The sequence below is a fragment of the Galleria mellonella genome, unplaced genomic scaffold (genome assembly GCF_026898425.1).
Source record: "Galleria mellonella isolate WM207_F2 unplaced genomic scaffold, CSIRO_AGI_GalMel_v1 utg74, whole genome shotgun sequence".
Taxonomy (NCBI): Eukaryota; Metazoa; Arthropoda; class Insecta; order Lepidoptera; family Pyralidae; genus Galleria; species Galleria mellonella.
Window position 1 is genome coordinate 3,292,433 of NW_026442147.1, and position 13,448 is coordinate 3,305,880.

At 34.2% G+C, this 13,448-nt stretch overlaps 1 protein-coding gene across 1 annotated transcript; it reads right to left on the minus strand.

Annotated features, from left to right (window-relative positions):
* Nucleotides 1–8,181: 8,181 nt before the first annotated feature.
* On the minus strand, nt 8,182–12,230 carry LOC113516199 (uncharacterized). The gene is made up of 3 exons (XM_026900579.2): nt 12,006–12,230; nt 10,620–10,794; nt 8,182–8,928 (listed from the first exon to the last, which is right to left on the minus strand). The coding sequence occupies exons 2-3, from the start codon at nt 10,783–10,785 to the stop codon at nt 8,519–8,521; spliced, it is 576 nt and encodes a 191-aa protein (XP_026756380.1). The 5' UTR covers nt 10,786–10,794; nt 12,006–12,230; the 3' UTR covers nt 8,182–8,518.
* Between the last annotated feature and the right edge of the window lie 1,218 nt (nt 12,231–13,448).

Sequence of the window (13,448 nt, forward strand, 5' to 3'; positions counted from 1 at the left end):
TTTTCGTCGTTTTTTCTTCTTGAATTAGTTAGTTTTCGTTCCCTGTTGTCGTTAGTCTACATATCATCCCCCTACCCCCGTCAACCCCCTGAATTTTGACTATATAAACGAAATCTATTTCTCCCCAATTTCCTCCCCCCCTGTCGCTTTTAGAATTTTTCTAGTATTTTTCCCGTGCTGTGCGCTCCGTCCCAGTGCATAGAGATAGGAGCACTTTTGCGAAAAATTTGTTTTTTGACATAAGGTGGAAACAAAATCCCCCACTTTACATATGTTTATCGGTTAAATTTTTTCTATATTTTTCCCGTGCTGTTTAAATAGTAAACAAATCGACCCCGTCCGAGCAATAAACTGAGGTTGATGTCTGCTAACAAGCGTCAAGTATGCCATTAATACGATCACCTGTTCGACGACCAGTAAATCTACCTTCTGAAGTTTCCGAAGTTCGCGAAAAGCCCCCTCCCCCAAGACGGCTGTCTACAGATTTCTCCCCCTCTTGGCGACCTATCGGAGTTACGCCGCCTTTAGAAACTTCTTGCGTTAACAGCCAACGATGCTGGTCGACTGTGCTTCCCTAACTTATTCTCTCTAAACCCTCAGAACCTTGACTTATATTGTTGGCATACAAAGTTTGCCTTGAACATAGTGGATACATTTAACGGTCTCTGCAGAGATGAGAAATCGTGCCATAGAAATGGCGCACCATAACAATCGCAGGCGGTTCATACATAGAGAAACGAGAGACTTATCCGACATGAAATTGCGGTACGTAAATAACGATCAATAATTATAGACTCGTCACAGTCCCATTTGCGATACCTCAATATGCCTCACATACTGACTTAAAGACGACAATATATTGTCAGAACAGCAAACACTCAAAAAACTTTGGTCGCCTTATCTGGAAGGTCATATGCGCATCGCATATAAATACCCCCAAATACACTTGCATATCGATTATGGATACCAGTTTAATTAAAATAAGATATCTTTTATCATTTGAAATACGCGCCGATCAAGATACAGGGCATCTAAAACAAGCTCCGCATCGAGTTCGAAGATGCAGTGCAAAGGGATGAGACTATCAAGAGATTGATGACGCTAAGAACTCACCGTTGAAGCTGCTCGCCACGAAATCGACCCATGGTCATCCTCAAAGGAGTGTCTAAGGATGTATTACGCGAAGAAATACCTGATTTGCTCGCATCGCAAAATGAACAAAAGTCAAGCTATTATTGATGACATCAAGCTGCGATTCGTCAGAAATAACAGAAACAACTATCAATTGTGAATGTCGCCCCAGCGGTTTGGCGAGTCGCTGTTAATTTGATCACCACAGAGTGCATATAAGCGTAAATCGTTCAAATGTCTCCAATTTGGCCACCTCCAAAATCAATGCGACGCTGAAGATCTGGTTTGCGCCCACTGCGCGCAGCGCGTCATTCTGCCTCTGACTGTATATCCAAAAAATCAGCCGATCAACTACAGTGTGCCAACTGCATAATCATTCTAGATTTAATGCTAGAGACACCAAAATATCTCTAACTCACCCCCGTTTGCGAGCCATGAGAGAACGCATCACAAATCGTATAAATTACGACTCCCAATAACAAGTTAAATATAATAACAACAATAATGTAAGAATGGGCTATACGATGACCTGTTCTCTAATGACTGGTAAACATCAAATCGCTTTGTTAACGGAACCATATGTAGGATCAGGTAAAAGGTTAAATCAATACATGGGCTGCAAATCTATCAATATTCTCAGGATTCTCGTACAGTTAAGGCATGCATAGCTATAGTGCCAGACTGTGGCATCAAACGATCGGGCTTGGTTCTACCCCCAATATGTGCGTAATTGACCATGGGGACAATAAAACCTTCCTGGTCTCCATCTATGTAGAACCCAATGAAGATGTGTACTCCACAATGGATAAGCTAGAATACTTTCTGAAATCACACCTCACTGAGCACATTATAGTGAGTGGAGATTTTAACGGCTGGCATCCGACATCTGACCAATCGCCGTGGTATCTGTTTATGACCTGATGAATGCCACCGATCTCTACCTTTGCAACGTACACCACACCATGTTTGAAACGGTGACCGGGCGTAATCAATTATCGACCTTACACTGGCTACTGACAATGCTCACGGTGATTGGCGAGTGGATAACTGGCTGCCCATCGTCACAATATAATGCTATCGTTTAATATTGCAAAGTAGCAACCAAAATCGCACCACCACCTACCGTTTCAACAGCAAGCGTGCTAAAGTTTAACACTTTATTTCAAATATTGCTATGATATATCCACAGACATCTGCAGTGTTAGCATGGATGAATTGGAAGGATTAATATATAAGCAATACAGCAAGCGTGTAACGATCTATGCCTATAAATATATAGGTATATACAAACCGTTGTGGTGGACCGACCGGCTTGACGAATTAATATAACTGCATGCAGCAAAACGAAGTATATATTGACACAAAATAGCAAAAATCTAGTATGCCAAAGAGCTTAAAAAGGAATCAACCAAGAGTTTTCGCGAATTCTGTGAGTTGCAGAATAAGGAGAATGTGTGGTCTCTCACCAATCGACTCCTTAAAGACTAATAAATATACTACTGATATACTACTGATGGACGGGAAACCGCGAATGCTCTCTTAAAACATTTCTACCCTGACGACACGCCGGATTCACTCTCCGAACACGCTGACACACGTAGAGCTGCTGCTTGCGTCCCACGCACGAGTGATGATGAACCATTTTCTACTGAAGAAATAATGGAACAACTGCGGGATATGAACCCGAAGAAAGCGCCTGGGATGGATGGCCTGACATCAGATGCAAATTTCTGCTTGACTGAAAAATAAACATTTTATATGCTGACAGTGGAAGATAAAAATCATCGCTGCCAGGCAAAAAAGACTATAGTGACCTTAAACTCGATTCTATCACAGTCCTGTGAAAGCTGTTGGAGAAACTCTTTATCAAAAAAATATATCGAGCGAAAATAGTAACCTACTCAGCGAAAGGCAATATGGATTCTCTTTGCACTATAACAGCCATCCAATTGCTATAAAATTCGCCAGGCTAAGGCAGACATACAATATATCGATATCAAGGCTGCGTTTAATAAACGTGGTTTTTTTTTATTGCGCGACTACACAAAATCGACTGCCCAAGTAATATATACGGAATTATTCCGACTACATACGACAGTCGTCCTCAACTATGCTGGAGCACGGGCTGATAAATACTATGTGTGAATTTGTCTACCATGTGGAAAAATTCTGGATGAGTCTGGAAACACAATTTAGTGGGATTATAAGTCTTTCGCGGATGATGTTCTTCGATGTTTAAAACAATCGCTACATATAGGAAATCTAGCGCTAGATATCGCCACTATTTTAGAATAAAAATATTGACGATTTGAAAATGAATGGAGAAAAAAAGATATTGCTTCATGATAGATGATATATTAAGAAAAAACTCCATATTTTTTTCTTAGATTCTGGGGCGCTCACCCAGAAAATGTAAGCATCATTTATCACGGCGTGATTGATAGTATAAATACAATTAGACATGTATGAAAAATTCCATCTTGTTTACTCTTACACTATCTTGTCTTAAGGCAATACGAGAATTTCGAACTGTATCCAGTAATATGCACTGGCACAGTTTGGATCTCAAAGTGACTGGAGGTAGTAACACGCGATTGCTTCTGATTTAAGTATTTTGTGCAGCTTGAGAAACCAACTCCTGTTTATCAAACGTCCTATACCTATATAATATAATTGTGAACAGTGTGACTATATATACTGATCAGAATAGAAATACAGTCTTTAATCGGTGTTTTTAAAATATTACAAGTTAGCTAAAGTTGAAAAGTATCTCAATCTACCAAAAAAGACTGCTATAAATGGACAATTGCTCATCGATATTTATACACCGATTTTCACCAGTCAAAGCCATCAAAACCGAAGTAATTGAAATATTCACTTTCACCCCATTAATGTCTCTACATGTGGGTAAGGGATTGCAATGAGGCTGCAGATGTGGCGGCTGGTGACAGCCCCATTGACTATGACAATATGCCAAGTCCCACTATAAGTGGGAAAGTCGCATCGCATGGGAGAAACGGTACACATCTGCTGAACAAGGCGCTTACACTGAAAACTCCTCCCACATCGTAATATACAACCTTTTTTCAGTAATTCGTCCATCGATCAGATACTCACTGGACATGGATATAATAAAAGCAACCTCAGGCGTTTTCACATCACGGACAATGCCAATTCCTGTGTGCCCCGCCAGTGAGCAAACGTTTAACCACTTACTCAAAAGCTGCCCCATATTCTGCGGGCTAGGGCTATATGAACAAACATGCCAATTAATGGAATGGTCCATTATCATCTATTAAAAAAAATCTCTGAACTCAGTCTATCAATTTAACTCAAACAATAAATGGCACTTAAATTAATTATATGTCTCATATATATATATATATATATATATATATATATATATATATATATGTAGTGTGTGTGTTATTTTATATGTGTATATATGTGTATGTGTATATATGTATGTATATGTATATATATGTATATATGTCTATATATATGTGTGTGTATGTATATAATAATTGGGAAAAAAAAAAGGGAAAAAAAAAAAAAATTGAACACTTACCTTCACTAACGGCATTGCAGGTGACTGCCGCGCCTTTTAATGTCATCATAACCATTAAATAAAAATCATTAATAACAAGTTATTTGTCATATCGGTTCTATATCTGTGAAAAATAAAATGTATACCTGCAAAATTATCTAGACTAGAGACTTCTGTATCAAATCGCAGCTTAAGTCAATTGATCACGATATACATCGTATCCAAATAATAGGTGGTCGCACTATATATATAATAGTTAAAAAACTTGGATCATTGAAATTAAGTCATCGTTTCAAAAATAGATAGATCGCTGAATTGATGATCTCAACCAAACTTAAAAAATACGCCAATATATGTATATATATATAAGTCTATTTAGAATTTATATATCTATAGACAACTACGATGAAATTAGTCATTGGTTTAAGTCTTAGTAAATATTGCTTACTACTATATAAAAATAAATAAATGCTAATTAAGTTGCTTAGAAAAACTTCTATAATTTTAGATAAATATGTGTGTGTGTGTTTGTCTGTTGCCGTTAGGCAAAATAAAACGATAAAATTCTAGTAAAATTAAAATTCTAGTAAAAGAATTATAGAACCTCATTATAATACATAACTAATAAAATTATTAAAAATACATACCTAGTAAATACTTAGTGCACCTACATACGTACAATTAATGTAGTGTACAAACACCCTTATATTGTAAGCATTCCGCACCTGTGGCTATAAATCGAACAATTATATTTTCTTATCAGTAATTATATAAAAAAAATGTGTATTGTATTTACTTTATTATTGTTATATAAGCGCTTATAAAACGGTTATCAAATTAATAAAAAATATGATAAAATATTTAATAACGATTTTATTTATAATCACAGAGTCCAGACATCATTCATTTTTTTGTTTAGTTATGCAAGTTTGACATTTATTTTTGAACATGATAGAGTTCACTTCTATATTATTACATATGTGTGACTAGTGAAATTATCCTTGTTCTTTTGGGAATAAAGATCTAGATTTTCTAATAGTTTTTAATCTTGTTGATATTCCAAAAAATACTCTATGTTTGTGGCCTGTGTTTAATATACATATAAATAACGAAATCGATATATTTTTTTTTATATAATGTCCAAGTACTTAAGCATTAAAAGATATATATTTGGGTATTTATATACTCGTATTAAACAATACGTGTCTACTATAGGCAAGGTTCCGTCTGTAAGTATTTCTGTTCGCTAAGTTTTCATAGCTAAACTATTGACTACTAATAAAAATAAATTAAGCTTGCTGGCTGTTTTCCTCAAGTTAGCTTCCGTTATTTGTCATCAAAATTCACAGAAGTTACTAGTTCCTTCTTGTTAGGAATAAGATAGTATCAGGTCAGATAATTTATAAAACTGCCTTTTATTTCTAAAATAGTAAATAAAAATCAGTGAACTTCCTACACTTTACCGACGTCCTTCTTAATTATAAATTACCTTATTTAGTTTTATAGTATTCAGCGCTACATCAAAAGACTCATGGGTTCGAGTCACGCAGTTAGCCGCTCCTACAAACTATTCAACAAAAGTACCACTATAAAATAACCTGCCTCCTCTCTCTTTCTTCTACCGACGATAGAAGACAATGGGCTATTGGTCAATGGGTCACTGTTAACACTTTAATCAATTTTAACTAAACCTAGCAACTTTTTGAGATTTGTTAACCATAAAAAAATATATTGTAAGGTAATTATTTTAGTTACCACGTTATTTCTGCTTACTTATTAACTATTGTTGAATTAGCTTTCCAGACATTGTTTTTTAACCGACTTCAAGAAGAAAGAGATTCACAATTCGGTTGTATTTTTTATGTTTGTTACTTTATAACTCCAGTAACCAGTCATAAATCGATTTGGAAAACTCATGTTTATTTAAAACGGTATACTTATTGATTGACTCCATAGAAATATTAACAAAACTGGTTCAATAATTTAGTTTTTAAACATATTTTTTTTTTTCGCTAAAGAAGTTGTTCTTTTTTTTGTATGGAACACGACCTTAATATGATGTTGGGGAAAAATAATAAAGGCATATTTTTATGCCTTTTTAAAAAAGATTTATTATTACAGCTACTTTTTTTAACCAGTTACTTTAGTTATTTCTCCATTTCCACAAGTTTTCAAATTTTGCTATCTCGCCACTTTTTAAGTATAATTTAGCAACTAAGCCGAGGCAGCAACAGTGCAATTGGCGAAGTATTCCGAAACATTACGGCTCTTATTTGTATGGCGTGATCAACGCAGTAGGCGTATAGTCGAGGCCAAAACAAGTGCAGAACTTTATTTAAAGACCTTAAACTCATAGACATGTCCCAATTGGTTTTACGTGTAGGTGGCGACAGGCGGTCTATTTTGTATTTGCTAAAATGGACATATGTAATGAATTTCGCAATCAGTTACTGTTAATAATACCTAAATAATCAAATACTTATTTCTATAATTAGAGTATAGACGCATTTTTTCCTATAAGTGTATGAAGATCGTTCAATCACCGTGAAACGGTTAGACATATGTTTACATAAATATTGGCACAAAATAGGCCATGGCCTACAAACAACACAAATTCACCTAATAAGATTTTATTTGTATCTGTACATAGTCTTACTAATATAATATAATATTACAAATGTGATATTTTGATTGTTCGTTTTCTTATAAAATGTGGTACATAGATGGACCATGTTCTGGAGAGTGGGGGTATGCCCATCCTAGAATTGTCTAGCACCCACCTCAGAACATATACAACTTTTTTTAAAGTTAGTTTAACTCATCTTGGAAAATAATTTTAAATACGCTAATACCTGAATTGTCACTCAGGATACCCTTCAGGATATTCTTTTATAATAAGTCTCGCGAGGAGAGCCACGAATTACCGCTAGTAATTTATATCTTCAATTGCTATTATAAGTAATACATATCATACAATATAAATATTACAGGAAACAATGTTCCTACCGTCTATGGCGCTTTTAACAAGTCAAATAATAGGCAAATAAATTACAGAACTCTACCACAAAATACAACACTAATCTTGCATATTTCAATCTATAAGTACCTATATACATAATTTATTATCTAAATGCACTATTTCTTTCCCATTACTGTAAACGGTTGTAACATGCATAAATTAGGTAAGTACTTTACCTATTAAGTGGGTTCAAATGTTATAGTGTCACTCAGAGTGCGTACACATATAGAAAAGAGTAAATAACTGTACTTAGCGAGTCAAACGAAGCTCGTATTTCCCAACCAGCGGGCATAAGACCATTACCCTTCGCATATGTAGATTTTGGCCCTTTAGTTCGTGTTTACTTTAAGCATTAAAACAAGGCCTTAAATGAAACAAGGCGCGTTAATGAAGTGTTTATTTCTTTATTCAGCGAGACAACTATAAAACACAGTAATAGATAAAAAACAATAAAGAGTAATGAGATATTAATTATTCTTGCTACATTGTTTTTTTTTTTTCTTCTTTTTACTCCAATCTATTTTTCTTATATAATGCACATTTATTAGATGTATACTTTTGTTCTGGTTATTCTTAGTAGTTAAAGTATATCAGTTAAAGATTGAATGTTGTGCTCGCCTTTTTTATAGGTACTTTTATCAGATCTTATTTTATATAAATGTATTTTTAATATGTAATATATGTACTATTGATGTGTCTTCATAAATGAATAAATAAATAAACATAATAATTAGACGTTAATTCCATCAAATGTACCTAGAATTCCACTGTGCTTTAAAGTTTAAATAATCAAATAAAATAAATATAAAAAAATATTCGTATTATTTCTTATTAGCCGACAATTGTGAACGGTTCTGATCTTGAACATCTTTATTCTTATGACGTCGTCGAATCCTTCCTATGTCTCTTGTCGTTTCTAAGAGCTCGTAGAAATGATTCACTGGTTCTAACCAAGCGTATCCCTGGTCCGCGTTACCTAGCCATGTATGGCCGTTAGGATCGGTCAACGATAAGCAGCCAAACGGGGAGTTTTCTATAAAGCTACATGTCAAAAGGCTGCCATCTGGATATAGGTACTTCCCAGAACCATTGTAACACCAATCTCTGAAGGACCCTTCGTATTTGGAACCGTCGCTGAATGAAATTAATGTACCGTCGTTGGCTCCAAGCTTATCACCGTCCCATACACCGTTATAGATGTCACCTTCGGCAGTGGTATAAATACCAGGACCTAAAATAATTGATTCCTTACTTGTGAAAGTAAGTTCGTTTGTTACCCCTTAGCGTCTTAACGGTTTAACCAATCATTATGGACTTTGGTATACACGTAATATATATGGGATGGTTGCCTCAGTCACGTGGATGAAGTCGAGGTTAAAAGCTGGTCTTCTATATAAATCGCATACCATGTGGGTGGGCAGTATGTTTGTTTGCCACCATCACCACTTGTCTATAAGAATGGATTGAATATAAGCACATCACTTCAAAATGGCTGTAACTATTTAGCTAATTTTTTTTTGTTATGTTTGTAATTGTCAAACAAGGTCTTGTAAAGAAAATGTTCAAAAAATCTTAATTCAGATACCATAATAATATAATGAAAACTTACTGATTTTTTTTATACTTGATATAGTTATCAGATATTAATATGTACTTACTCGACCATTTAAATTAATAAATTATAGCATTGTGTTTGAATACCACAAGATAAAGTGATGCATATAAATGTAAAACACAATCAGAGCGCAACGTTCCTCGGTAGGTAGATACCTACCTCTGTTGAGTGGAATCGATCGCGATACGGTACATTAGATTTTAGTTGATAGCAGAATAAATTATCCAATGATAGTTGCTACATCCTGTATAAAGCCATTTAAAACAACATCTGTATTACTACTATGAAGGCACTGACTCTTGATATATAGTTAACGCTAGTTTGGGAGTCAAAATTACATGTCATTTTATTGTATACTAGCTGTTGCCCGCGACTTCGTCCGCGTTTCTGTCGTTTTTCGTAAAATAAGTAGCCTTGTCCTTCCTCACGGTTCAGCGGTTATAATGTAACAGACACATTTCCATTCACTGCTCTGCTCCTATTAATCGTAGCGTGATGAAAGTATACTATATAACCTGCCCAGGAGTATGAAGAATAATTGTATCAAGTTTCGTTAAAATCCGTCGAGTAGTTATTATTTCTATAACGAACATACAGACAGACAGACAAAAAATTTACTGATTGCATTTTTGGCATCAGTATCGATGACTAATCACCCCTTGATAGTTATTTTGGAAATATATTTCATGTACAGAATTGACCTCTCTACAGATTTATTATAAGTATAGATAGAAGATAGTTTATAAAAAAAAAAAAGAAGATTACTATTCTGTGTACAAAAGCACGTATACTGCTTTATTTATGTAAGTAAATACAAATCGTCATAGTCGTAAAATACTGATAGATCTGACAAAGATTAAATATATATATCCGTCAGTATTCTACGACTATGACGATATAACTATTGTTGAAAATGGTAACCGTCGCCTATAAACATGAATAGCGTCATGAACATCACCAAATACACTGTGACTCCCCTCATATATTGCCATTCTTTAAGATTATAGCGTTATGTCTTCATACTCTATAATTTCGTCGCCATATCACGGCCTTGATGCTTTTTTATTCTTCTACTACTACTTCTACTTTTACAAAGGGTATCTTTCGCTAAGTGAAGAGTACCTTTAGAGTAACAAAATAGAGGTAAGTATGTAGTAGGTACCTTAGACGTAAATATCAGTAAATTTCTTTTAGGTAGGTAACTAGATAGGTAAGTAATTTCCAGTTATGACAAAAACGGTTGGTATTCATGTTTACAGTATATATGTATATATAATTGCCTTTAAATCAAATAGCGTCATGTTTACCATGCATTTTAACGCTTCTGTCTTTCTTTTTGGCTTCAAAGAAACCGTCATAAGTATCACCGGTAGCGTGTTGAAAGAAGCCTTGGTCTTGAACAACTGGTATCTCCTTTACGGGTTTCTTCACTTCTGTAGTCTCGGATTCAAAGTCCGTTGTCGTATCAATCATTTTTGTTAGCTAAAACATGTTTTGCGCAATTTTATTTAATAATATTAGTCATATTAACGTAGCAAAACAGCCCTCCTAGACAAATGGCAAACGAATTGTCGATAGAACCGTTATCGCTTTCAAGTTCAGAAGATAGAATGAGATAGGTACATCTGGTGTCTTGTTGTTTCTTATGCGAGCGCCAACTAAAATTTAGTATTATTATAGTAATAAGGTCAAATGAGGAGACGATGGGACTAGTATAGATAGCGTGAATGGGATACGATAGAAAGAACAGTGTCAGTTTGAGCTCGATGTAAAAGTCGCCGCTTTTCTTTTTTACCGCCCACTGATCTCTACTGATACTCCGCTATCAATAATATATTTTTGGCTTTTACCCGTTGGAATGAACTAGATGGCGCTATCATTAAGGGAGAAAGTACAGGTAATACATATGAGTATGTATCATGTTTAGTCTAGCTTGAGGTAACAATATAAGTAAAGCTTGTATATAATTAATAACTGATAAGAATACTTTTTTCACTTGTATAAATAATGTCGTGAGAGAAGTAAATCCGCAAACATCCGTAGGTGAGTATGTTAAACCGCTACACTTTTTTTTTTGATAGGTGAAAATGGTATGGTAACCCCGCCTGCGCTAACGGGATACGCTGGCGGAGCACCAGTGAAGGGTGACAGATGAGAATGAAAACAGGCCAGTTAGCCCATCATGATGAATTCATCAGGAATTAACCATGATAGTTTCCAGGGGGAACCGCGAGGAGGTCGACCTGGTTGGGTATATTGCTAGCAATGGGATTCTCAATCTCCATTACTAACAATCCCTTTCCCCCCAACTGCTACACTACCAAGGCAGTAAATTTTTTTTTGATATCAACAATATAAATAAACAAATATGCTTACCACTATAATCTTTGATGGGATATAAGAATTTGTCAGGTATTATTATATCTTTATTTTTTTCTTATATTTTATAAATCTTTATTCTATGGACCAAAATGTACTAAATTCTTAATATATTTAAATTAATTGTAAAATTAGTTTAAAATTATCCATAAAACAGGAATTTCGCAAAAATATCAATTTAAATTATAAGATTAAAAGATAAGTTTAGAGAAATAATGCCTCAGAATCGACCCCATTGTTGTGTTGGTAAATCTATACTTACCTACTAAATATATAGAAACAAGTATCTACTCGGCGTTTTATCGTTTACTTACGTTATTTAACCTGATTATTACGTAGGATAGACGGTCGTTAATGAGCACCAATATATTATATTAATTAAAGTACTAAGCAGCCGCGTGACACACCGTCCATGACACGACGTGCTCTATTTTTTTTCTGCACGCGAACTTTCATCCGACCATGACCTAAAAAGATTTGAGGCTTCAATAAAATTCTAAAATTACTATATCTACTATATAATTTTTCTGTGATGAGTTGTTGAAAAGAAAAATGTTGTAAATTCTGTGAACGTGTATTCTGAATACCACGAAAGCAACCATATAAACTACTATATAATAATATATACTATATATTATTATAATTTATTATTATCAAATAAATGACATATTTATTACTAGCTGTATCCCATATCTCATAATCGGTCATATCGTGATGTTGAATAACTTAGAATGTTTGCCAATGCAAAAAGAATTTCAAACTTCGACTTGTAGTCCTTTAGAGATTAGCGCGTCCATACAAACTTTTATTATACAAGTATAGATCCTTGATAAAAATATATTTTGTAAATGCTTGAATAACTATTAAATACTTTATAAATACCTACCTCGTTGCAATGCGGTAGTTATTGCAGTATTACCTGAACATAAATCAATGAGCTTTAATAAGAATAAAAAATGTATAATAACATTTTTTATTTTTATTAAAGCTCAAACATTACACACACACATTTAAACAGTGATTACTTTTTCTCCTAGATATACACATTATTTGAATAATGGAATAAATAATTTAAAAAAATATATGTACGCACGACTACTACCTCCTAAAATTTTTTATCTTATTAAATACTAAAAATTACCAGGCTACGGTAACCGCTTACCATCAGGTGGGCCGTATGCTTGTTTGTCACCTCAGTAGTATAAAAAAAAAACTAAGAATTAAAATATAAGTAACTGAAAAGCTAATACCTCTTATTAAAATCTACTTGGTTTTAAATTTTTTTTTTTTTTATTTACATGGACTCCCTTTTTTTCAGGTCTTTCTCGTCATTCTACTTATTACATGATCTTGTATACGTGCGGAATCTCAGAATACACTATCCTAAGCATTTAACAATTTCGTCCCTTAATGGTCAAGAAAGTCTCCTATTAGGTTAATTTAATATGTTCCATCAGAGTACTAGGTTTCATTCTAAATATTTAATGACTTCAACATGATAGAAAAACAAACATTCAAACGTAAATATTTGATGGTAGGATATTGAAGAAGGTTAAAAGGCTCATCCTACACAAATTAATACAAATATGCTTTGTATAATCCGCCGAATTTAATAGGTCTCTCGTGCTGTGGGTGTAACATTAATGAACTAGTATATTTCAATCAGTAGGTTACACAAAGCAAATCTTGTTAGGATTTGTGTTCGACAGGATTTTAACCTCCAGATAACAGATAGGTAGAGACAATAATTATAATAA

Bases quoted from the DNA above. Each gene is read 5' to 3' on its own strand.
- LOC113516199 (XM_026900579.2), bottom strand. From the start codon at position 10,785: ATGATTGATACGACAACGGACTTTGAATCCGAGACTACAGAAGTGAAG. The intron at 8,929-10,619 runs GTAAACATGACG...CAATTATTTTAG, and splicing joins CAGAAGCGTTAAAATGCATG to GTCCTGGTATTTATACCACT.